The 25052-nt window shown below is 39.9% G+C and overlaps 1 protein-coding gene across 7 annotated transcripts in view; it reads right to left on the reverse strand.

The window, feature by feature from the left end:
- CACNA2D1 (calcium voltage-gated channel auxiliary subunit alpha2delta 1) overlaps window positions 1–25052 on the reverse strand; it is a 372424-nt gene that overhangs the window by 74993 nt on the left and 272379 nt on the right. For all 7 annotated transcript variants that reach the window (XM_068167762.1, XM_068167753.1, XM_068167734.1 and 4 more), the window contains 2 exons: window positions 23041–23199; window positions 20232–20336 (listed from right to left, as the gene is read on the reverse strand). In XM_068167762.1, coding sequence (XP_068023863.1) covers window positions 20232–20336; window positions 23041–23199 — 264 coding nt within the window. The remainder of the gene's footprint in view (window positions 1–20231; window positions 20337–23040; window positions 23200–25052) is intronic.

Genomic DNA, 25052 nt, shown 5'->3' on the forward strand with positions numbered 1-25052 from the left:
TTACAGCTGCTAATATTTGAAGCCACTGCCCACCAAGCTCTTGGTCCTATTCACCCTACTGACCCTGTGCACATTGAATGGGGATTTGCTAAGTCTGGCTTATCAGTACACTTATGGCAAAAGGGTCCAGAAGCCCCTGTCAGACCAATTTCATTTTACAGTCGTAGTTTTAAGGATGCAGAAAAAAGATACACGGTGTGGGAAAAGGGTTTGTTTGTGGTTAGTTTAGCCCTGCGGGAAGCTGAGAAGACCATTAAACAGCAACAAATAGTGCTTAGAGGCCCATTCAAAGTAATTAAGACAATTCTGGCAGGAACACCACCACCTGAAGGGGTGGCCCAAAGAGCCTCTGTGAGGAAATGGTATGCCCAGATAGAGCACTACTGTGACATCTTTTCAGTATCTGAGGGAACCACCAAAATGTTGACCTTCCAGGAGGAAATGGGTCCAGACTGGGAGGCTAACAAACCGTCCTCCGTAATACAAATAGCACCTACATTCTCTGGACAGATACTGAATGCATGGTTCACAGATGCCTCCTCTAAGCGGGAAGGGAAGACCTGGAAGTACAGATCTGTGGCACTCAGTGTGGATACCAATGAACAGATAATTACTGAAGGGGAAGGTAGTGCTCAAGTGGGGGAGTTGATTGCAGTCTGGAGTGTTTTTCAGCATGAGGCTGAATCTACTTCTCCTGTCCACATCTATACTGACTCCTATGCTGTATTTAAGGGCTGTACTGAATGGATACTCTTCTGGGAGGAGAATGACTGGGAAGTTAATAGAATACCTGTATGGCAGAAGGAGAAATGGCAAGATATTCTGGCCATTGCTAAAAAGGGAAAATTCGCAGTGGGATGGGTGGCCTCCCACCAAGAGGATGGTTCCTCTGCTAGCCAATGGAATGGCAGAGCAGATGAACTAGCCAGATTGGCTCCCCTGCAAAACACCCAAATAACAGAAAATTGGGAACGGTTGCTAGAATGGCTGCATGTGAAAAGAAAACACTCTGGAATAAAAGATCTGTATTGTGAGGCCCAAGCAAGGGGTTGGCCAGTTAGCAGAGAAGAGTGCAAGACTTGTGTCTCTGCTTGTGACCAATGCCGCACCCGTTTGGAAAGACACCCTCTGGAAAATGACCCCCTGCACCTAAGAGAGGGGAAAGGGCTGTGGGAAGCTTGGCAAGTGGACTATATTGGCCCTTTCCGAAAATCAGAAGGGAAGCAATATGTGTTGGTCGGGGTAGAAATAGTGTCAGGATTGGTCTCGGCTGAGGCATTTGCCAGAGCAACTGGGGAAAACACAGTAAAGGCACTGAAGGGGTGGTTTGGTACATTCCCTAAACCACAGTCCATCCAATCAGACAATGGTTCCCACTTCACTGCCAAAACAGTTCAAGAGTGGGCAACCCAGGAAGGAATTACTTGGGTATATCATACCCCCTATTACCCACAAGCAAATGGAATCGTGGAACGAACCAACGGTCTGTTAAAACGCTTTCTTAAACCTCATATGCCAGGATGGGCTGAGCGGCTAAGGGAAGCATTGACCAGTGTTAATTGCCGTTGGGGGGTAAACGGATGCCCAAAAATTACAGCCTTTTGCCCCAAAGCCCCAGAAATCATACCAACCATACTTGAGCATTCCAAATCTCCCTCATACTCTCCAGGCCAACCAGTTTTGGTTGAACTCCCCACTGTGGGAACAATACCCCTGGTACTCGAAACTCCAATTAATAAATATACCTGGAGGGCAAAAGATGCTCATGGAAAAGAATTCAAGATTAATACAAGGTGGATTATTCCATCTTTCTAATAATAACTATCTACCGGTTCCCTAAAATGGACCGAGTCCGTTTTTTTTTTTTTTTTCCTTCTAGGTGAAAGACCCGAGGTCTGCCTTAGAGAACCTGTGGAGCTGTTGATCATCTGCATTGATCATCTGCATGACCTTCTGGGAAACTGCTTTATCCATGTGATATTCCCTATGATATGAACAAGATGTTTGTCTTTCTATTTTGGTGTACCCTTGGAGCATTAACCCTTGATATTTCTGCATCTGCCCCCTCAGACCCTAATGAGGGGTTTCTTGTAACCAATCTATTCATGCAGCTGGCAGAAGAAGTGTCCTCTGTGTACAACCTTACGAACTGTTGGGTGTGTGGTGGGCCGCAGGGATTCGAAGCATGGCCTTGGGTTTCGACTCCAGTAGCTCCCAAATGGCTTGTAAGCTCCCTTAGTGAAGTGGACAAAAACACCTTTTGGACTGAAGAAGATACAGCCCCATGGCCAGTCCAGTATCCAGGCCAAGGAATCTATTGTCTAAACCGCACACAACCTGGTGGTGTTTTTGTAGGTAGAAGTACATGTCAATGGACATTTACATATCGTAATCTGAGATTACAAAACCAAAAGAAAAGACCCAGTTTTAGGCACACATCTGGGTGGATGTGGGTTAATAAAACTGGGGGAGTTAAGGACTTTGAGGGGTTTTGGTCAAGAGAAAATGTGTCTCGTATATATGATTTCAGAGAAAGATTTGGTCCACTCCTCTACCAATCGTGTGAGTGGAAAAATGATTCGGGTGCTTGGTATTGTACAATGGTGGGTCATGCTCACCCTGAGGGGAGATGGAACCATGTCCTTTTCCCTAATCCATTGGGCATGACAAATTCTACATATTTCCAGATGCCTACAACCCCCACAGGCCTGTTTGAAAATGGAACTACTGCACTGAAAGGCCATTATTGGATATGCGGGCACCGGGCCTATAAAAAATTACCACGGAATTGGACCGGGATATGCTATGTTGGACTAATCCACCCATTGTTTTTCTTACTCCCAGGTGGAGAAGGAAATGCCCTGGGGATCAAAGTATATGATAACCTGGGAAAAAGGAAGAGGTCCATCTCCACTCACTTGACCAGGGGTAGTGGTCAACAATGGGGAAAGGGTGAATGGACCCCCCAAAGGATTATTGAATATTATGGTCCTGCCACCTGGAACCCCTACGAAAGGATTAGTGGTGCTCGAGAACCAATCTATAACTTAAACCGTATCATAAGGCTGCAAGCCCTCTTAGAAGTAATCAGCAATGAGACAGCTCATGCCCTAGATTTATTAGCAGATCAAGCTACACAGATGTGAACAGCCATTCTACAACATAGGATGGTTCTCGATTATTTGTTAGCAGAAGAAGGAGGGGTCTGTGGGAAATTAAATGATTCTAACTGCTGTCTACAAATTGATGACAATGGAAAAGTAGTAAAGAAAATATCATCTGGACTGAGGAAGCTAACACATGTCCCTGTCCAAACTTGGGAGGGATGGGATATGAGCTGGCTCTCCTGGCTCCCAGGAGGACCGTGGATGAAACAATTGTTGTATTATTTGTTATGTGTTTTGGCCTTGTTACTCCTTTTACCCTGTATTATTCCCTGTTTTATACATTTGATTCAACATGTAGTATCTAATATGCAATTTGTGACTAATGACGATGTAAAACAGATTCGTGCCATTAGGCGATCAAAATGTATTGTAAAAATTGTTTAAAAATCCTTTCCTTTCCTTTCTTTTCTTTCTCTATGTCCACTTTCTCACTGTTATCTTTGATTGACGGGGTGGTGTGGAAGACGAGAAGTTTGTCTCTCTTAATGTAAATCAACAAAGATAAACTGATAGCAGAGCCACTGGAAAGAATCCTGTCTACCACATCGGACTAATCCTGTCTACCAATCCTGGATGCAAATCAGCTTGTGATTGCATCATGATAACGTCGGACTACAACAATGGACCTAACGACCCAGCCATCTTGGACAGGGTGGTTCCCGCCCATCAAGTACCTTGGGCAGGGTGACAACAATGGACCTAACGACCCAGCCATCACGCTTTTTGGACAGGGCGGTTCCCGCCCATCAAGTACCTTGGGCAGGGTGATACGATGGTTTCCACCACCTGTGTAAAGGAATGTGGGAAGACTTGTCTGAATGGAGGGGGGGGGACGGAGGCCCCCCTCGCCTCCATCCAAAAATCTTGCCCACATACACAGCGATACACAGAAAGATTTCCGGGGGAACAGATACCTGGATTATTTCCTTGCCTCTGGAATACCTGACATACCAACACCTGCCTGAGGACTAAAAAACTGTATAAAAGACCTGAGTGACACTGTCAAGGAAGAAGAGAGAAGACGGCACCATAACATCACGGGGCAACGCAACGCATCTTGGACTCTCACCACCCCTGACCGTTAGTAATATAATCTCTTTCTGACTTTCTCCTTCTAATTCCTTCCCTCCTCTCTCCCTCTCTCTCTCTCTCTCTCTCTCTCCATTTTCTCCCTTTCCCTTCTTATGTCCACTTTATCTAATAAATAGTCTAGCTGTTGATACTTTGGCCTCGTTTGTGCCTTTAATTTCACAACACGGGAATATTTAAAAGAACTGTGTCTCCGGACCGAGACATCTAATGTCTCCGGACCATGACAACATCTTTGAATTTGTAGACAGGAAGAAAGTATGAATGCATTTCATAAAACATAGAATCATAGAATGGCTTAGGTTAGAAGGGACCTTAGAGATCATCTACTTCAACCTCACCACCACAGCCAGGGACACCTGTCAACTAGATTCAGCTTCTCAAGGTCTCATCCAACCTGGCCTTGAACACCCGCAGGGAGAAGGCATCCACAACCTTGCTGGGCAACCTGTTCCAGAGTTTCACCACCCTCTTGATGAAGAACTTCTACCTAAGATCCACTGTAAACCTACTCTCCCTCAGCTTCAAACCATTCCCCCTTGTCCTAGACACCCTTAGGAAAAGTCCCTCTGCAGTCTTCCTGTAGGACCCCTGCAGGTATTGGAAGGCAGGGCCAAGGTCCCCCCGAAGTCTTCTCTTCTCCAGGCTGAACAATCCCAGCTCCCTCAGCCTATCCTCAGAGCAGAGGTGTTCCAGCCCGTGATCATTTTTGTGGTCCTCAAGTGTTTGTGGCCTACTCAAGTGCTTCTATATTTGACCCTCTATGCTTTGATTCATCATGACATTTAACTATGCAAGTAATCCCCTTGATATCAATGGAAAAATGCTCTAATTGAAGCCTGTGTTTAAAGACTAATAAAGCAGGTCTATTGAACTGCTTTTCTAGACATTTATTCTCAGTTAATTATTTCTCCCAGAGTTTCCATGTATAGTTGTAGTCTATTATTAATATCTTTCTTTCACTCCAATTCAACCTCAAACTTCAAGCTGTAACACTAACTTATGAATTCATCATCTAATTATAGTCTGTGTAATTATAGACTAATAAAGGAAAGAAATAATGACACTCTAAAAATTAGCTCACATTACAAAGTAATGTTAATCCTTTTATCTTAAAATAAAAAGATAAATTATGGGGTTTTTTTACGTATTAGGATATTTTTGGAGACTCTCATTTACTTTGGACATTATTCTACACTGATAGAAGATATATATACACATATATATAATATATTTTTACTAGATGTATTTCTACTGGGCCCCAAAACCATCTAATGGTCTTAATATATTTCAAAAACAGAACCGAGAACACCGATGTGTGGTGGAGTTATATGCAATTTCTCTGTAAAACAACTAACAATTGAGGATTATAACATATGCATACAATGAAACTCACATCTTCACTCTGAAATCTTTAAATTTAAAGGCATTAACTCCTGAAATCTCTTTTGAGAATACAGTATTTTAAAAATAAAAACAAGAAAAAAAAGGTTTTCATCCTGCTTTTTTGATTGTTTGTTTTCTCACAAAGAAAACACATCTGCATGAAACTGGGGTTATTTTCTGGTGCAGAGGTTGAAATCATTATGGTTAACATGGTTAATATATTGAAAAATTTCTGAATTAACACTCTCACAGAATTATAAAATTACTAATTACGTTACACTCTTCTACATCTCCTCAGTGCCACCTTGTGGAGCTACAGCAGCTCACTGTACTTACTGAAGTATGTATGAAGTTATAAATATGCCGATACCTGCTAATCTCTCTCTGTGAAATTGAATTAGATAGATGGACTGCTAATTATACGATCCTTTAAATCTTTACCTAGTTTATATTTAATCTTAGACAAGCCAAATGTATCACAGAAGCACAAGCAGGATAAGTCTATTCACTGTGCTTACAATAACTTACTGTAGGTATATGATATAATGATGATGAGACTATGTGCTCTGTCTCCACAAATACAGGGAAGTCTTTCAACATTTTCTAGCTGTAGGTATAAATCAGTTCTGTTTTATTAGCTTTTTACATTAACCTCAAGAATAGCAGTAAGAAAGAGAAAGATGTGCTTTCAAAAACACTGGTAGGACTTCCCAGTGATGTGCTTGAATTTTAGAGTCAATCTGGCTGTGTCAACCCTACCAAAAATTTGGCCTTGGACCACTCTTCAGCCATAATAGCAACTGTGACAACAGAGCCCATATACATGCATAGAACTTAAAATGTTGCTTCTTACGTTTTGTTTCCTTTCCTTGCTGCCCCAGGAGCAGTTCCAGCACCTACTGTGGGAGTGTGCCAGGTTTAGCTAATAGTTAAAACCTATAAATGATTGCAGAACATTGTCCAAGTCCATGCCTTGACCCCATGTAATTCACTAATATAAATGGTACCTTTAAATTAAATGGTACATGTAAATTAATATGATGCCTCCAATAGAGTGCAGTGCAGTTGCTGACTGTTCAGCTCAATCTGCTGAAAGGAAAAGATGGATTTTATCTGGAAAATCCCCAAAGAGCAGGCAAATTCACTTCTGTGATGAAGGTTTGTGGCTGCATCTCTGTCTCAATGGATGATGATAGACTGGTTGCTTCTCCTGTTCCATTACAAGTGCTTTCTTCGCCAAAACACCCCACTTCAGCAAGAATTCAATTTGGATCGGATGATTTTCTAGTCACTCATCCTGTCTCCCAGATGAAGAAATGACACTGTCAATTGTTTAATAATTCCGCCATTGAATGTTTCACTTTGACTACCTAGGTGCTATTTGTTCAGCCGATCTGTTTCCTTCCTCGGTTTCACAAAATAAACTTTGCAAAGATTCTTTGTTGAAAAGGAAAACATTTAAATCCCTCCTTTCCCTAAACTACTTCTTCCTAACTACTTCTCCCTCATCATTTAGCATTCCTGAGATTTCCTTGTCCATTTTGTGGCCTATATCAGGAACCAGACAAAGGACTTGTCAAAGAAGTTCTCTCTGTATTCTTGATTAAAACCATTTTAGGCATTTATTTGATATTGAAAACAACATTTGGAGGCAGCTGAGCAGCTGGAAAGGAAAAGATTAATTAGATAGACATTTACTGTTCATATTGTGAAACTAGGCCTTTTAAAATTATTTATTTATTTTCTGTTTGCCTTATAAACCCTGGAAAAGAAATGCCACAAATACTAGCTAAGGTCCCATTGAAACATTCCATTGACTATTTCCAACATTAATTTTAGTCAGGTACTCTGGCATTTATTTTCTCCATGCAAATAGTCTTTTTTTGAAAATCATAGAACCACAGAATGTTTGGGGTTGGAAAGGAATTCCAAAGGTCTTCAAGTCCAACCCCCTTCCTATGAGAAGGGACATCTTCCAATAGATCAGTTTGCTCAGAGCCTTGGTGAGCCTCTTGAATATCTCCAGGGATGGGGCCTCAACTACCTCCCTGGGCAGCTCACTTCAGTGTTCCACCACCCTCATGTTAAAGAACTTGTTCCTATCATCCAATCTAAATATCCTCTTTTCTAATTTCAAACCATTGCCCCACATCCTATCCCTGCAGCCTTCTGTAGACAGTTCCTCTGCAGCCTTCTTGTAGGCCCTCTTTCAGGTACTAGAAGGCCTCTATTACGTCTTCCTGCATCCTTCTTTTCTCCATGCTGAACACCCTCAAGCATGTCCTCACAGTAGAGGTGTTCCAGCCATCTGACCATTTTCATGGCCCTCCTCAGAACCTGCTCCATCAGGTCTATGTCCTTCCTGTCTTGAGGGCTCCAGAGCTGGACACAGTACTCAGGTGATGTTGTCTTATCAGAGTATTATAGTATTATAACACAATGTATTATCTCTCTCCTTAGCATATTTACTCCCCCTATTATTTTGTCCCATAACTCCAGTGCTTGCACAGCTTGCTAAGCACTGGAATTAAGCAGTTGCAAAGAGGTATAATAGCAAAGGGATAAGGACGTGGGGGAAATGATTGAACAATCAGAAACCCTCAATTTCAGTAGAACACATTTCCTTTCTGGGATTATCAGTTATACAAAATTGACATCTAATTCTACAATCTTCTCAAGGGTATGAAAATTCCAAATGAGAATGATTTAGTAAGTCAACCAGATGAAGTGATTTTTGCATTTGCTCACCTGCTGTGTGCCTTTAGATCATCTTAGAGGAGGGAGATTCATGACTGAAAATGCTTCACATTCATTTCCTTTTCCTTTTTTATTGGGAAAAATATTAATAACTACTGCCTAATAACGGGAACTCAATATTGCCATACATCAGTGTGCTCAGAGCAACCTGACCTTGCCTCTTGTTGCAAGTGGAATGTTCCATTATGACACAAGCAGGCACTGATGATGCCTGCTGTCAGCACCTAGCAAACATCCTGGCATGGCTGAAAGACTAAGTCTGATACAGAATCATGTAACAGAGAACGTCCTTCACAGCTAACAATTAATGCAATCACTGTGCACGCCCACTCATGGTACTTCTTGATATACTGCATCTGAAATCTCAGGACTGTTTGTGAGAAACATTGCACGCACACAGATTTAGAGATACCACCTATCCTATACATGATTTAATAATAATAAAATGAATCATGACAAAATTCAGTTCTATACCCCCCCAAATAAAAAACAAAAAAAAAGAAACAAGACAAACACAAAACTGCGTGGTGCATGTGATAAGTCTGAAGGACAGGATGCCATCCAGAGGGACCTGGACAGGCTGAAAAGGTAGGCTGAGGGGAATCTCATGAGGTTCCGTAAGGCAAAGTGCAAGGTCCTGCACCTAGAGCAGGACAATCCTAGATATCAATACAGGCTGAAGGATGATGAAATTGAGAGTAGCCCTGTAGAAAAAGACTTGGGGGTGCTGGTGCATGAGAAGCTGAACACCAGCCAAGAGTGTGTACTTGTGGCCCAGGCCAATAGTGTCCTGGGCTGCATCAATAGCAGCATAGCCGCCAGGACAAGACAGGTGATTCTGCCACTTTGCTCTGGGGAGACCTCACCTGGAGTACTGCATCTAGCTCTGGAGTCAAAACTGGACCCAGTACTGATCCCTGGGAAACACAACTGGACACAGGCTTTCAAGTGGCCTCGGCACAACTCTCCGTACAACTCTGTTGTTGAGCCAGATTCCCAATCCATCTCATGGTCCAATCATCTAATCCACTTTTATTGAGTTTGCCTAAGAGGGTGTTACAGGAGATAGCATCAAGTGCCTTGCTGAAGTCAGGACAGAAAACATCAACTGCTGTCTATTCACCTATCCATTTTGAAAGTTAAATTCTGTCCTGTATAGTGCAAAATATTAAAGAATGTGACTGTGACTTCCTGAAGATGTGACAGAGCAGGTTTCAGCCTTTTCTTTAAAATGCATTAGGATTTTGAATACAAATCACTTTCAAAGTAGTGGCAGGGGTATTTTCTGTTTCTCACCAGAATACTCATCTCTCACTTGGAAGATTATTTTTCTTGCTTTTTTTCAAAACTGATATTTTTTTTCCAAAATGCTATACAAAAAGACCTTCTTAATTACATACAATAATTCTTGCTTTTGAAATTCTCCCTCAAACAGTGCTCTTCCATCTCAGGTACCAATGATCTCTGAAGAACATAAGCCTTCCTTACAATATCTGTAGCAGTCTGGACTACTTTACACGTTTACAGGGTTTTTACTTGCTGAAATGATGTTTACAGTCCACCTACCCTTTCACTTTCTCATTTCCCTTTTCATATCCCTTCCCTCTATTATGCTTCTTCAGTATATGACCACATAGTTCTTGTTATCTGAATGGACTGTAGCTCTGTTGCTTGAAATATGAATTTCCTTCTTAACCTGTCATCTGTTTAGGCTGCTGCATGCATACCTCTTGTACCACTGTCTGTTTGTTTCAGCCTATTCTCTTGCCTAATACAGAAATTCTGTAATGCTCTCCTTTGAGCCCCAGTGCAAAGTTTCCCACATATTTTCATCTGATTTTTCCACTAGTGCATCAGCAAATCTTTCTATTCAAAGATGTCCCATGCCATCTGAAACAATTTTATCCACTAATGCTTTAATGTTCAGCTAACACTCATCTACCAGCTGGCTGAATAAACATTGAGAGACTAATATTTTGACCATATTTTAAAATAACTTCCTAATACTTAAATATTTTTAAAAATACATTTAGTTGTACCAGTTTAATTACATTAGTTGCTGCTGAACCTAGATATACATGTCTATGAGGCCAGATGGGTTACACCCAAGCATACTGAAGGAGCTGGCAGATGTGCCTACTAAGCCACTCTTCACAACTAATCAGCAGTCCTGGCTAGTGGAGAGGTCCCAATAGACTGGAGATTAGCAAATGTGAGCCTATCTACAAGAAGGGCCAAAAGGAGGACCCAGGGAACTACAGACCTGTCCGGCTGACTGTGGTGTCAGGGAAGATCACAGAACAAATCATTCTGAGTGCCATAACACACCACATACAGGATAGTCAGGCAATCAGGCCTAGTCAGTATGGGTTCATGAAGGGCAGGCCCTGCTTAACAAACCTTATCTACTTTTATGACAATGTGACTCGGTGGATGAGGGAAAGGCTGTGGATGTTTGTTGCAGGTTAAAGCCTAAGTGTCCTACCACAGAGATAAAAGTCCTCCAGTGGTAGAGTCCAAGGGGCTGGATAGTCCATCCCAGAGGGTGGACACAGGAAATTGTAATTTGTTATTCCATCCTGTAATCCTGCAGTTCCTATATAGGCATGCTCACAGCCTGTTCTGTCTCTTTCTCCCTCCCCTCTGCTCCTGCCACGTGTGGCTGCTATTATCTCTTTGGTTTGTGGGGGAGTGCAGCCTTCTGCAGCCTTTTTGGCAAGCTATTTTCTTACTGTGCAGGTCAGCCCAGTGTGGGGGACTTGTGTATATATTCCTTTTTCCCTGAATGCTTTGTATGCTTTTGTCTATTTTTGGAAATAGTATTTCTATTTAACCTCCAATTCTGTGTAAGTGTTTTTATTTTTACTCCTTTGGGGTGAAATACTTTCTGTGCAGAGGTGTTTTCCAGCTCAAACCAAGACAATGTTGTCTGTCTGGACTTTGACACTGTTTCCCACAGGATCCTTGTGAAAAAAAGCTGGCTGTCCTAGGCCTGGATGGGCACACACTACTGGATCAAACACTGGCTGCATGGCCAGGCCCAGACAGTGGTGGCGAATGGAGTTAAACCCAGTTGGAAGTCAGTCATAAATAGTATTCCCCAGGGCTCAGTGCTTAGTATCTGTATCAGGCAACCAGTACCAGAACAAGAGGACACAGTCTCAGGCTGTGCCAGGGGAGGTTTAGGTTGGATGTTAGGAAGAAGTTCTATACAGAGAGAGTGATTGCCCATTGGAATGGGCTGTCCGGGGAGGTGGTGGAGTCACCATCACTGGAGGTGTTGAGGAGGAGACTTGATGGGGTGCTTGGTGCCATGGTTTAGTTGTTTAGGTAGGTTGGATTGGTTGGTGGGTTGGACGCGATGATCTTGAAGGTCTCTTCCAACCTGGTTCATTCTATGTATATAAATGTATATATAAATAATCTTAACAACAAGAAGATTGAGTGCACCCTCAGCAAGTCTACAGACAACACCAAGTCAGATGGGAGTGATGATCTGCTGGAGGATAGAAAAGGACAGGCTGGATTGATGGGCTGCGGGTAATCATACAGGCTTCAAGAAGGCCATGTATTGTAACCCCTGCACTTGGGTCACAGCAACCTCATGTAGCACTACAAGCTTGGTTCAGAATGCCTGGAAAGCTGCTCAGCAGAAAGGGACCTGAGAGTGTTGATCAACAGCCAGCTGAACACAAGCCATCAGTGTGCTCAGGTGACCAAGGCCAACATCACCCTGGCCTGCATCACAAATAGTATGGCCAGCAGGACTAGAGTGGTGATTGTCCTACTCGGCACTGGTGAGGCCACACCTTGAGTACAGTGTTCACTTTTTGGGTGCAGCAGTATAGGAGAGATATCGAGGTGCTGGAGCATGTCTGGAGAAGGGCAATGAAGCTGGTGAAGGGTCTTAAGAATATGTCTGATGAGAAGTAGCTGAGGGAGCTGGGGTTGTTTAGTCTAATGAACAGGAGGATGAGAGACCTTATAAGTCTCTACAAGAACCTCAAGAGAGGTTGTAGAGAGGTGTGTGTTGGTCTGTTTTCACAAGTCACAACTGATAAGACAGAAAGAAATGGCATCAAGATACACCAGGAGAGATTTACATTGGACATTAGGAAAAAACTTCTATACCAAAAGGGCTTGGTTTGCCTTATAAAAAGTCAGGGAAAGTTCTTTAAACAGGTGCTTAAATAGAAACAAATACAAAAGGACCTTTTGGAATTGGATACTTTAAAGAATAGGTGACATAAAAATTAGCAGGCATGGCCTAGATATTAAATTGCTCATTACAGAAAGCTTCAACCCTTCAGTTGTGGATTTCAAGGAGAATACAATCAACTCAAAAGTTTCATCCCTTCAGTTGTTGAATTCTAGGATAATACAATAAACTCACAACTCACTGAAATGCCAAATTCCTGAGTGAATGCACAGTTAATGCATGGGGAGACTGAGATAGGGCAAATCTTCTCATGCCTAATTTCAACCAGTTATGCCATATGTAGTATTGTCATTCTATGAATAAGTAAAATGCAGTGTGACTCTCTTGCCTTCATTCTGAAACAAACAAAATTTGCTTTCTATAGTAAGTGACAGTGTGTCTTTGTTGCCTTAATTAAGCATTTTATACTATGTGCAGCATCAACCTATATGTGATAGCCTGAATCAATCACTATTAATGAGGTGGTTTGGAACTGAAGATCAACAAAACTGAAAGTATCAGATAACACCGTCCATGCCAAATTTGAAAGAGACAAGCTGCCACTTGAGTTTTATATAACAGATATGCATAATTCTAATATGACTGATAAGATTCCTTTTCAACAAAGCTACATTAAAACTTTCATTAGCCTTCTGCAGTTCTCAGCACCACCACATGGATTTTTATCTTGCAGAATAGAAAAAAATACCATGTGATAACCCAGACAGAGTCATGCTCATAATGAACCAACCGCTTAAAGAGAAACTCAGTACCAGGACATGTATGTGTGTGCAGACACACACATGGAAAAGTTCTGCATGAAAAGCCTTTTCCTAAAATAAACCCTACTCCACCCTGCTACACCTCTTGAGTCTGCAGCAATCTTGCCCAGTTAACTTGTGTACATATAGAGAACAGCATTGGGGATGTGATGGTTGAATGGAAAGTAGGTGAAAAGGGGAGAAGTATGGATGTGACTTAATGAAACCTTTAAGAAAAACCTTAGAGGTGATGTTGTATAAAGAGGTCAGTGACAGTGATGGAAAGACTGTGGCAGACTGCTGTAATTATAGAATCATAGAATGGTTTGGGTTAGAAGGGACCTCCAAAGGTTGTCTAGTCTGTTCCTGAGCAGGAACATCCTCCACTAGGTCAGGTTGCTCAGAGCCTTGGTGAGCCTGACCTTGAATGTCTTCTTGACATTCTTGAATGTCAACTACCTCCCTGGGCAGTCAGTTCCAGTGTTCCACCACCCTCATGTTAAAAAACTTGTTCCTAACATCCCGTCTAAATCTTCTCTTTTCTAATTTCAAGCCTTCCCCCAGCCTGTATTCATATCTAGGATTGCTCCAACCTAGGTGCAGGACCTTATACTTTGCCTTATTGAACCTCATGACATTCTCAGCCCACCTCTCCAGCCTGTCCAGGTCCCTCTAGATGCCATCTCACCCTTCAGACTTATTGACTCCACCAGTCAGCTTGGTATCACCTGCAAATTTGCTAAGGGTGCCGCAATCTCACTGTTGATAACACTGATGAAGATATTGAACAGCACTGGTCCCAGTACAGACCTTTATGAACACAGTAGTGGTATGTCAGCTTAGGAAGCAACTGCTAAAAGCACAATATATAGATGTTTTTGAAAAAGATCATCTTAAAAATCACTGTACTCTGATTCTTAGTGGGGGCATAGGGCTTCACACACCATCAGGTAACTGTGGTTCAAAATGTAGGTTTGTGGGGGGATATGTGTGTTCAATATACTGAAAAATTGTAAAAATGATGATTTTGCATGGATTTATACACTTCTGACTTTATATAGCTTAATATTGTGCAACTTGATTATTAACAAAACACATTTGGATAATGAGTGTCACAGGAGAAAGACCACTGATATGGAGTATTTAAACTAATTAATACAGTGTCATAAATTTATGTTAGGAACTCAGGAGCTGGGACAGTGGATATGTTGCAAGTCTTTCACTAATAATTGGAGTTAAGAAAGAGATTAAAAAAAAGATAATTTGCCTTAAGAATAAAGTATTCCTTCTTTTAAACTCTTTATTAATACAGATTACACTTTTACTTGGAAAGAAAAAGGAATGGGTTGTGGGAATTTTAAGTACTGACCCATGTTTCACCCAGCATATTTTAGCTTTACCACTTGTGCATGTTACAGTACAGACATTAAAATCAACAGCTGGAACACAACATACTCTCAAGACAGAATTGATTAGGGAAGGAGACAGTCAAACCAGCTAGCTTGAGATTTCTTCTACATGGGATTTCCTGTATCATCACTCCAGGAAAATTCACAACAAAATGAGTATGAGTAGGAATGAAAAACATCTTAGTGTCAGGCAGTCTAAAGATCACAGAAGGCTAACACAGAGAAAGCCAGAGAATAATCTACAACCCAGAAAGCTCAAAAAAATAGCATACATTTTATCTATCAAACTATGCCACGTGCCACTCAGACACAAACCAGAACATTGCTCAGTTCAACACTTAATTACTTTATGTTATATCTTGTGTCTCAAGTCTGTCACATGTTCAGATATGTGGGGTACATATAGACAGCTGTTAAGCTCCATCTGAAGTGATGTTATTGTTGAGAAAGATGATGCTTCTATTTTCAGCTCCATATGTACCATACAAAGTTACAGTCATTCAGACTCATATCCAATGAGAATCCCATGGCTGCCCCAAGTGGAAATATTGTGGACTGTTGCAATGGTCATTTGTAGTCAGGATTGACACTTTCATCTTTGTTTGGAATGATTCGTACACTACTGCTTAGATGAACATTTAGGAACAGGTTCTTTACTTATGAACAAGTTCTTTAGCATGAGGGTAGTGGAACACTGGAACAGGTTACCCAGGGAGGTAATTGCGGCCCCATTACTGGAGATATTGAAGGTAAGGCTCAACAAGGCTCTGGGCAACTTGATCTAGTTGAGGGTGCCCCTGCTAACTGAAGAGGGGTTTGGACTAGATGACCTTTGGAGGTCCGTTCCAATCCAATCCAATCTATTCTATGATTCTATGATTTTTTTTCCCTTCTTTTTAGTGTTACTGACTTGCAATTGTGCAATAATAGATTGAAATAAATCGGGGGAAAAATTGGTTCCCTCCTTCAGTAACAGCAGCAGGAAGTATTCTTGGTTTAGAAGAAAATTTTGCAAGCACCATCTCATTTCAGGTTATCATTCCACTGACATGCTGGATGTGTCTCATTTGCAATGAGCCACTGCCAGTTGTAAGCTTCCCCAGGGAGTTACAACCTTCTCCCATAGGACCTCCACGACTGTAGCAGTTCTGTGCCCACTGCATACAGATATTTTTAATGGAATTTAGTTGTTGGAAAAATTCTTTGCATGCCATTTTTTCTGAAATTATATTTTCAGAACAAAAATAATGCACAAAATGAGGTTACATTAATCACAGAATCGTAGTATGGCTTATGTTGGAAGCAACCTTAGAGATCATCTACTTCAACCTCACCACCATGGGCTGGAATGCCTTTCAACTACAGTCGATTCTCAAGGTCTGATCCAACCTGACCTTTAACAGCCCCTAGGGAGGAGGCATCCACAACCTCCCTAGGCAACCTATTCCAGAGTCTCACCTCTCTCTTACTGAAGAACTTCTCCCTCAGATCCAGTCTAAACTTACTCTCTTTCAGTGTAAACCCTCCTTGTCCTATTTCTAGACACTCTTATGAGAAGTCCCTCTTCAGCCTCAGCATGACAGATAATTCTGTGGGAATGAGACATGAGACCCAGCTTCTGGTTCTAATCTTATTTGAGGGGTCAGATCAACCCACCTGACCCACTCCAAACAACTGGAAGTGCATGACGTAAGTTTAAGGTCTTTTTCCTACTCACATGAATTGAGCAATCTCTTAAAACACACATTTCAGTGTGCACAATTTGCCCCAAAGATCTGTAGTTAGATTTCTATTTTCAATCTGAATTTAAAATTCTCAGGATGGAGAGCGCCTACTGGGCCTACATTTCACATAAACTTACATTGCTATCTTCAGTGAAGCCATCTGTAGCACAAATGCAAATAAAATGAAAAATTACCACCCCCATTCCTGAAATTTAGCATGCATGTGGTATTTCACACATCTAATGTGAGTGCCCCAAATGTCACTGTTAAGGTAAACATGCCAGTTCTGAAATATCAAGCACAGCACGTAGTTACAAACTGTGACAATAAAAACTCCATGCAAAGGTGAAACACAACTGTGATTTTCCCCTTCAAACAGATTAAAACTAGAAACTTTCCTCCTCAAAACTGTTACATAAGTTTTATAATAACTCTAATATTCATACTGCAAATTATTTGTCAAGATTGATTTTTTTTAATTATAGCATTATGCTATTTCAAAAAATATTAACCCCCTAACTTAATAGACAGATGCTAGATTTGAGGTTGGTCTTTTAGTTTATTTTATTCTTTTGCTTCTTAACTTGAAGACTGCACGAAGAGCACTGCAAAGAAGCGTACTAAGCGGTGTCATCTGATGCGTCAAAACTTACTGAAGCTTCTTTCATGCCACAGAATCACAAAGTAACTAACATGAAGAGTAAAACACTTTTACAGTTGGAGCAAGTTTATGTCAGGAAGATGAAATCAAGGACTAACAGATTGATTGAATGCTCTTTTATTCGTACGAGAGAATTAAAAAAAAACCAACAAGTTTAGAACACAGCACTTCTAGGTTGGGCCAATCTTAGATACCAGTGCAGGCTGCAGGGTAATAATACTGACAGCAGCCCTGCAGAAAAGGATTTGGGGATGCTAGCGGATGGAAAGCTGGACATGAGCCACCAGTGCGCTCTTGCAGCCCAGAAGGCCAATGGTATCTGGGGCTGCATCAAAAGAAGCACGGCCAGCAGGTCAAGAGAGATGATTCTTCCACTTTGCTCAGCTCTGGTGAGAATACACTTGGAGTATCGAGTCCAGCTCTGGAGCCCTCAACAAAGGAAGGAAATTCGTCCTGCTAGAGCAGGTCCAGAGGAGGGCCACAAAAATGATCAGAGGGCTGGAACACCTCTGTTATGGGGACAGGCTGAGGGAGCTGGGGTTGTTTGGCCTGGTGAAAAGATCATGGAGACCTAATAGAGGCTTTCCAATACCTGAAAGGGGCCCATAAGAAGGCTGCAGAGGAACTGTTTCCAAAGGTCTGCAATGGTAAGACAAGTGTCAGTGGTTTGAAATGAGAGAAGAGGAGATTTAGATTGGATGTTAGGAACAAGTTCTTTACCATGAGGGTGGTGGAACAGTGGAACAGATTGCCCAGGGAGGTAGTTGAGGCTGTGTCCCTGGAGACATTCAAGGTGAGGCTCACCAAAGCTCTGAGCAACCCTATCCAGTGGAGGATGTCCCTTCTCAGTGCAGATGGGTTGGACTAGATGACCTCTGAAGGTTCTTTCCAACATAAATCATCCTATGATTCTATGCCTAAGATGCAAAGTGACTATGATGTAAGACACTAAAGATTCATGCTTTTTATGCGGCATGAAAAAGATAAAGCAAAATTTTCCAAATCAATGGAGAGCAGACAAGAGAAGACATCAGCTGATACATATTTCAGTATGGTAAAACTTGGAAAATTGGTCTTATATTCAGTGGGTTATTTGTGAAATAATTTATAATTTGCATAAAATAAAGACAGTAAAATTTCAATCTGTAAACTTTAAAGATCTCATCAGTTAATATATGAAAGCATCCTACTATGCAGCTGAGAAGATAACACTATGTTTGTGGTCATGATTTAAACAAAAAGAAACTATATGTGATTTTTTTCATGTTATGTCTGTCAATTTTGTTATTATGTTCTGTTGAATTAAGATTAAATTACACAGAGAGGGAACAACAAGAGAACTCACATGTCATCATTCTGCAATCAACTGCAGTCATAGTAAAGAGAGCATATTTTGTATCAGTCTTATTTTAAAAAATATTAGAATGTTATGAAAGATTGTCAAGGGAATCTCATTATGATACCTAAAAATGAATTTAGTGGTTTAATCTCATCAGAAGTTTCTCAACCATGAATTTCCCTTCAACACCCCAAGGAGTGTTACTGATGGAAAACCAGAAGGAGAAAGCAAATGGTTCTTAAAATTATATGTGTAAAAACTTTGGTACTATTTCTTGTATTTCCAATGTCACCTTGGAGAAAAATAGTAAGGAGTAGCACCTAGCAACCCACTACTTTATTAGACAAGTCAGAAAACCTAAGTGCTTACTAGGATTTGAACTTGTAGGTAAACAGAACTTAACCAAGTGTAAGAAATTTGCTTTGCATTGTGTCTGCACAGCATTTACATGCATAAGAAAATATACTTAAATAATTAGAAAGCAATACAGTGACCACTATCACCATCATACCTTTCTGGATATAAGAACACCCCCCCCCCCCCCCAATTACTAGAAGGAACAAGAAAGTGAGAGTATATTGAATCATTGAATCATAGAATGGCTTACACTGGAAGGGACCTTAAAGATCATCTACTCCAATCTCCATGCCATGGGCAAGGATGCCTCTCAAGTACACCGAGCTGCTCAAGGCCTGGACAAGAGATTCAAGCTGCAACTCAATAGATTTAGACTGGATATTGGGGGGGGGAATCACAGGAAGAGTGGCTAGGCATTGGAATGGGCTGCCCAGGAAGGTGGCTGAATCACAATCCTGGATGTGTTTAGAGGTCATTTGGATGTGGTGCTTGGGGATACGGTTTAGGGGTGAACCTTGTAGAGTAGGGTTAGTTGGTTGGACTTGCTGATCCTGAGGGTCTTTTCCAACCTGAACGTTTCTGTGATTCTGTGATCCAGCTTTTGTTCCAAATTGATTAATCTATGTATGGTGATTTGCACTGGAATGTAGTAGGAGACAATTTTAAAAGCTAATTTATTTCACATACACACATACTCATGCATTTGTACATCTCTAAGTATCCAAAAGCCAGACCAGAAGTTTGATTAGATTCAAAAATTCAGATCAAACCCAGCACAGGCAGTAATCCAATCTCATCTGAACAACACAATTCATCCAGTGATTCTCATGTCAAGCCCCTAATTCTGGTTGAACCACAGATCAAATTTCATCAATAGAAAGCCATCCCACTCCTAGCTAAGACATTCAAATGTATAATTAGCCTTACTGGGAAAAGCATGTGGGTTTGCTCCAGTACAAATCTATTCAGACTCTAACCTTGAGATGTGTTTTGGCCTTTGCTTGATGAACAAGACACAAAAAATTATTCACACTGAGGTGATACACAGATACCTCACATCACTTAACTCCTGTATTTCCACTCAATAATGCAGTAATTACACTAACAACAGATAAATCAATAAAAAGTTTCATTCTTTCTGGCATTATGGCTTACCTCTGTACCACTTGACACCAATAGGTCACAAGTTGAAAACATTAAATTTATTTTATAGGCTTTTCAAGGAAATGTAACAGATTGAGAAAGCTTTAAGTGCCTTATGGTTCAATATTAATACATAAAAATACCTTTTACACATAACAAAAATTCTTTCTTTTCCATATTTAAATATTCCTCTTTTTGCTGTTGCATTTTGTGCAGTAAAACCTTTCACATATCACTTACTTTTTTGTCTTCATTATATTTATGAAAAATTTCTTGTGCTCTTTCTTCACCACCATCAGTAAACAACATAATAATCTTATTGCAGTTAGCTCTGGAGACACTATGCTGCAGGAGATAAAAACAGAAGCTATTTTAATTTCAGGTTATAAGGAATAACAGATGTTATATTTGATGGCTTTAATATCAGCATCCTGACTCCTTTAACACAGTAGTGGTAGTACTTCCAGAATCTCTTGGATTTCATTCAATACCCCTTTCAGAATGAAAAATAGAATACAAAATACAAAATACAAGAAAACAAATCAAGTAAGATACATAAAATAAAACAAAATAAGATACAATAGATAAAAATTAAACAAAATAAACCAAAATCCCTGTATTAGCATAAGTAATTATTCCTCTGAGATAATTTGTATTAATAGATCAATATTAACTGTAAACCAAATAAAAAATCAGCTACTCAAATTAATAAAAGATGATTTCAAGACATTACTGTTTTTTTTTGCCAAACCATAGTTAATATGTTATGGGGGAAGATAAACTCCTGTATTACTGAAGCAATATAACAATACATAATGCAAAAATAGTGGATAAAACCCTATTGAATTAGTATGTTGAAAAAAGTGTCTATCTCCATCTAGTGACACATCAGACAGCGTCTTGTTCATGGCAGAAGTGAAATATTACTTTGGTATTCAGGAAAATTGTTTGAAATGACTGTCACCCAGAAAGAGCCCCCATAAAATGACTATGAAAATTTAAGGTGTTAAAAAATACTCCATTTCCATGGACCTTAAAGAAATCAGACTGTTTGAATTAATAAATATACAACTGGAAATTAACTCCTAAGCATAGACTTTTAAATTAATATTTAAACCTGCATTACATAATTGTATTGTATTTTCTTGTCACCCAAGTCCATCACTAACTCTATCACCAGCCCTTTGCTCTTCCAGTCAGATGAATTTGCCAGTATCCAAAGTCAATGACTGTATGTCTAGTGCAATCTCCTTATATCCCTTGATATGCATCTCTACAGTGTCCTGCCATAATTTACAGGCTTGCAAAGATTATGTGATACTAATCACAGCTCTGTCTCCAGTTATGAGAGAGAATGTCTCACTGTGAGAGAGATCTCCAATTATTTTGAAGCATTTTTTTTTTAAGTCTTAACAGACAAGCCCACTCTGATGACTGCCCTGTATTTAGATCTTCTTAGTACTGCCTGTAGACAGAGCATACATCTAGTGCTGCACCAAATGTAACACATAAGGTTAATTAGATATAAATACTATGAGGAGAAAGCTGTGTTTAGTAAAATTTCTTATATCTTCCTGCCTCTACATGGGATGGATATTAAAAAAGAGCAAACACATTTCAGCCTGGTCTGAAGAATTCCAGCTTTTAGAATCCTTATGCCGCTTTAAATAACCATCACCAGAGGGCACCTAATCATTTTCCCACCAAACTTGCTCTGATGAGAACATAATCTTGAAAACTGTGTTTTCTTTTACTCCCTCAAAATTTAGCAAGAATATTTTTAACCATTTCTAGACCAAAAGGTGTGTATACAATGGGAGGGAAGTGTACTGTAGTCCAGAACCTGGCAGATTAGGAGAAAAAAAAATTTTTTGCACTGAGAGGCATCACTGATTTATTAAAAAAAAAAATAGTAAGAAAAAGAATGCACTTCACATTTTTTTAAGATAGATCCTTACTGCTATAAATTTGTATAGCCCAAAATTACACTTAAGTGAAGATTCAAGACACAGTCTTTATGAAGGTAAATATGTAATATTTGAGGGTTTTAACAGCTACACAAATTATTAACAATTGCTAATAAAACCTCAAAATGTCTGGAAAATATTAATACTCTGAAAGACTGAGTTTGGGTGCAAATTAGAAAGCACAGTACAATTCTAACATGGAAATAATTTACATATTTCAGGAAATTATTCTTTTTACATGTTAGATTACTCATAGAATCATAGAATGGTTTGTTTGGAAGAGACTTCCAGAAGTCATCTAGTCCAACCTCCCTGCAGTCAGCAGGGATATCCTCCACTGGATCAGGTTGCTCGGAGCCTTGTCAAGCCTGACCATGAAGATCTCCAGACCTGGGGCTTCAACCATCTCCCCACGCAACCTGTTCCTGTGTTCCACCATACTCATGGTAAAGAACACGTTCCTAACATCCAGGGTAAATCTACTCGTCTCTAATTTCAACCCAATGCCCCTCATCCTATCACTGCAGGCCCTTGGAAACAGTTCCTCTGCAGCCTTCCTGGAGGCTCCCTTCAGGTACTGGAAGGCCACTGTTAGGTCTCATGTGCCAAATATTCTTAACAAAGTCATTTACTCCCTTTAGTCCTGGTAAAGCTATGATCAACTATTTTTGGACCTGTAATAAATATTAAATTACAGGTTAACTAAAGATTTCTAGGAGATAGTGTGGTAAAATTGAAATAATTAAACTGTAACATAGAGCCTTTCATTTTAAAATTGCCTGAAAATCAAGTATACTCCAGCTTCCTGACAACTGAGAATGTCATGTTAAATGAAAATCTGGGTAAATGACTGAAGTAAAAACAGTATAGCACATTGAAAAACAAATATATTCTCTAATCTTAGCAACTTGCTGAGGGATGTGCAACAATAAACCACAACATATTGTTGGGATAAATTTACTTGCTAAATAAAGTTTTGTGCTTCTACCTCTTAGTTACACAATAGAGGGGCGTGCAGGGGCCATGTGAATGTTCAAGTTCTCCTTCACTTCATATGAGAGAGAGATTACTTTCATACTTACATTTAGAAGCTGTTCAAAAGCATAACTAAAGCCTTTTTTGTAATCCGTAATTCCTTTAGCAGAGATTTTATAGACAGCTTCTTTCAGTTTCTTCTTGTTCCGTACATTAGCTTGGACGAGATGATTAAAGCAACTGACATTTTGAGCATTATTGTTAAACTGTAAAATAAATAGAAATAGTATTAAAGACAGTCAATAGAATTAGAGACACTGAACTTTCTAGGTACTGTAGTAATAAAGACTAATAGTTTCTTGATCATGTCACAACTGGATTTTCATTTGTGCTGCATTGAGAATGCCCACCAGTGTCTGCAGATTTCAAACCTAGGCAATTAATATATTTTAAAATAAGGTGTCACAAGGAGATAACTGTTTCCAAAACCATGTGAAAACACATGAACAAGTGTTTGAGCTTTGAAAAATGCAATGTTGTGCTCGACCATGTCCTCCACAGAAGAGTCAGTTGTACGTAATAACATGACAAAGCTTCCTTTTTTATCTTTATGATAGTCTATTTATCAGGCCTTTAATATCCTTAATGCCACAACTGCAAATACAGTATTGTATAGCTAAGTGATTTACATTAACAAAAGTATGAAAGGGTGAGATAATGAAGGTTAAAAATATTTTCTGGTTCTCCCAGTGTCACAATGCAAACTTCACCTTTAAAATTTACTAACAAGTGGAAATAGTTACATATATGCAGATTTTCACCTTGAATATTCCTTTAAAGTATGCCACATTTCACAGAAAATAATATTTTGCTAGGACCAACCCTCCACTGTGATTAAAATGTATGACTTCCAGCTGAACCCTAACATTTCCATTCTGTCATCTTTTATAGAACTTCTTTCTCTAGACTCAAAACAAATTATGGTAATCCATTTTTTCCATTTCCCCCCAGTATCATGTGATGATTTTTTATTTACAGTAAAATGATCACACAACTGTAATCAATTCACTTGGAAGCAAAACAATGACACACTCAGTGATGCTTCTTAGAGAAGTTTCTTTCACAAGTAACCAATAAATCACCCAGTGATTATTAGGTACATTAAACATGTGGGAGTGAAAATAGTATTGTGCTGAGGAATTATTTCAGCTTGCCTTGACCTAATTTTGTAGCTATGATGGGAGACTTAATGATATATTTTCCAAAAGACAAGATCTGAAAATTAATTCTACTTAGGAGATGTGATAAAAAACAGATCTTAGAGTTGGAAAGTAGAAGGAAATCATTATCTGTTAGGTACTTCTGCTCTACAAAAGCCAATTTCAACTGAAAAAGTAGAATGAAAACACTGTTCTGCTTCATCAGTGACATTGTATGTAAATTATTTGATGAGCTAATATAAAACTAACCATAAGTTCCAACTTGTGGTCCATGCATGCCCTATTTTGAGCTATAGCAAACAACATTTTTTGGTGTTCAAGTGAAAACTTCTCTCTGAAATGCCACTAACTTTAAGCTGCAAATCTAAATTGCTTGCTAGCAGTCTTGCAAATGTATCAGGATAATTATTGCTTATGAACATCAGTTATCTAGCATATGGATTGGTGATTACAGATAAAATAATGACATTTAAAAGATGACAAGAATACAGCCTGTTTGAGTAGTTAACAAGCAAATTGTGCTATACCTAACTATGAGGGCCACAAAATGCACCTCTCATACACGGGCAGACTGAGGGAGCTGGGGTTGTTCAGCCTGGAGATTTAGATTGGGTTCTAGGAAAAAAGTTCTTTACCCCAAGGATGGTGGAACATTGAAACAGGTTGCCCAGGGAGTTAGTTGAGGCCACATCCCTGGTGATATTCAAGGTGAGGCTTGACAAACCTCTGAGCAACCTGATCTAGTGAAGGATGTCCCTGCCCACCGCAGGAGGGCTGGACTAGGTGGCCTTTGGAGGTCCCTTTAACCCCAAACCATTCTATGATTTTATGTCTATAATGTTGCACATTAAGATACCAAAACTGCAATAAGCCTTTAACAATACTGGCCACATTGCCTG

This window comes from Melanerpes formicivorus, unplaced genomic scaffold (assembly GCF_026170545.1).
Source record: "Melanerpes formicivorus ecotype bairdi unplaced genomic scaffold, bMelFor1.0.p_v2 SCAF_3, whole genome shotgun sequence".
Lineage (NCBI taxonomy): Eukaryota > Metazoa > Chordata > Aves > Piciformes > Picidae > Melanerpes > Melanerpes formicivorus.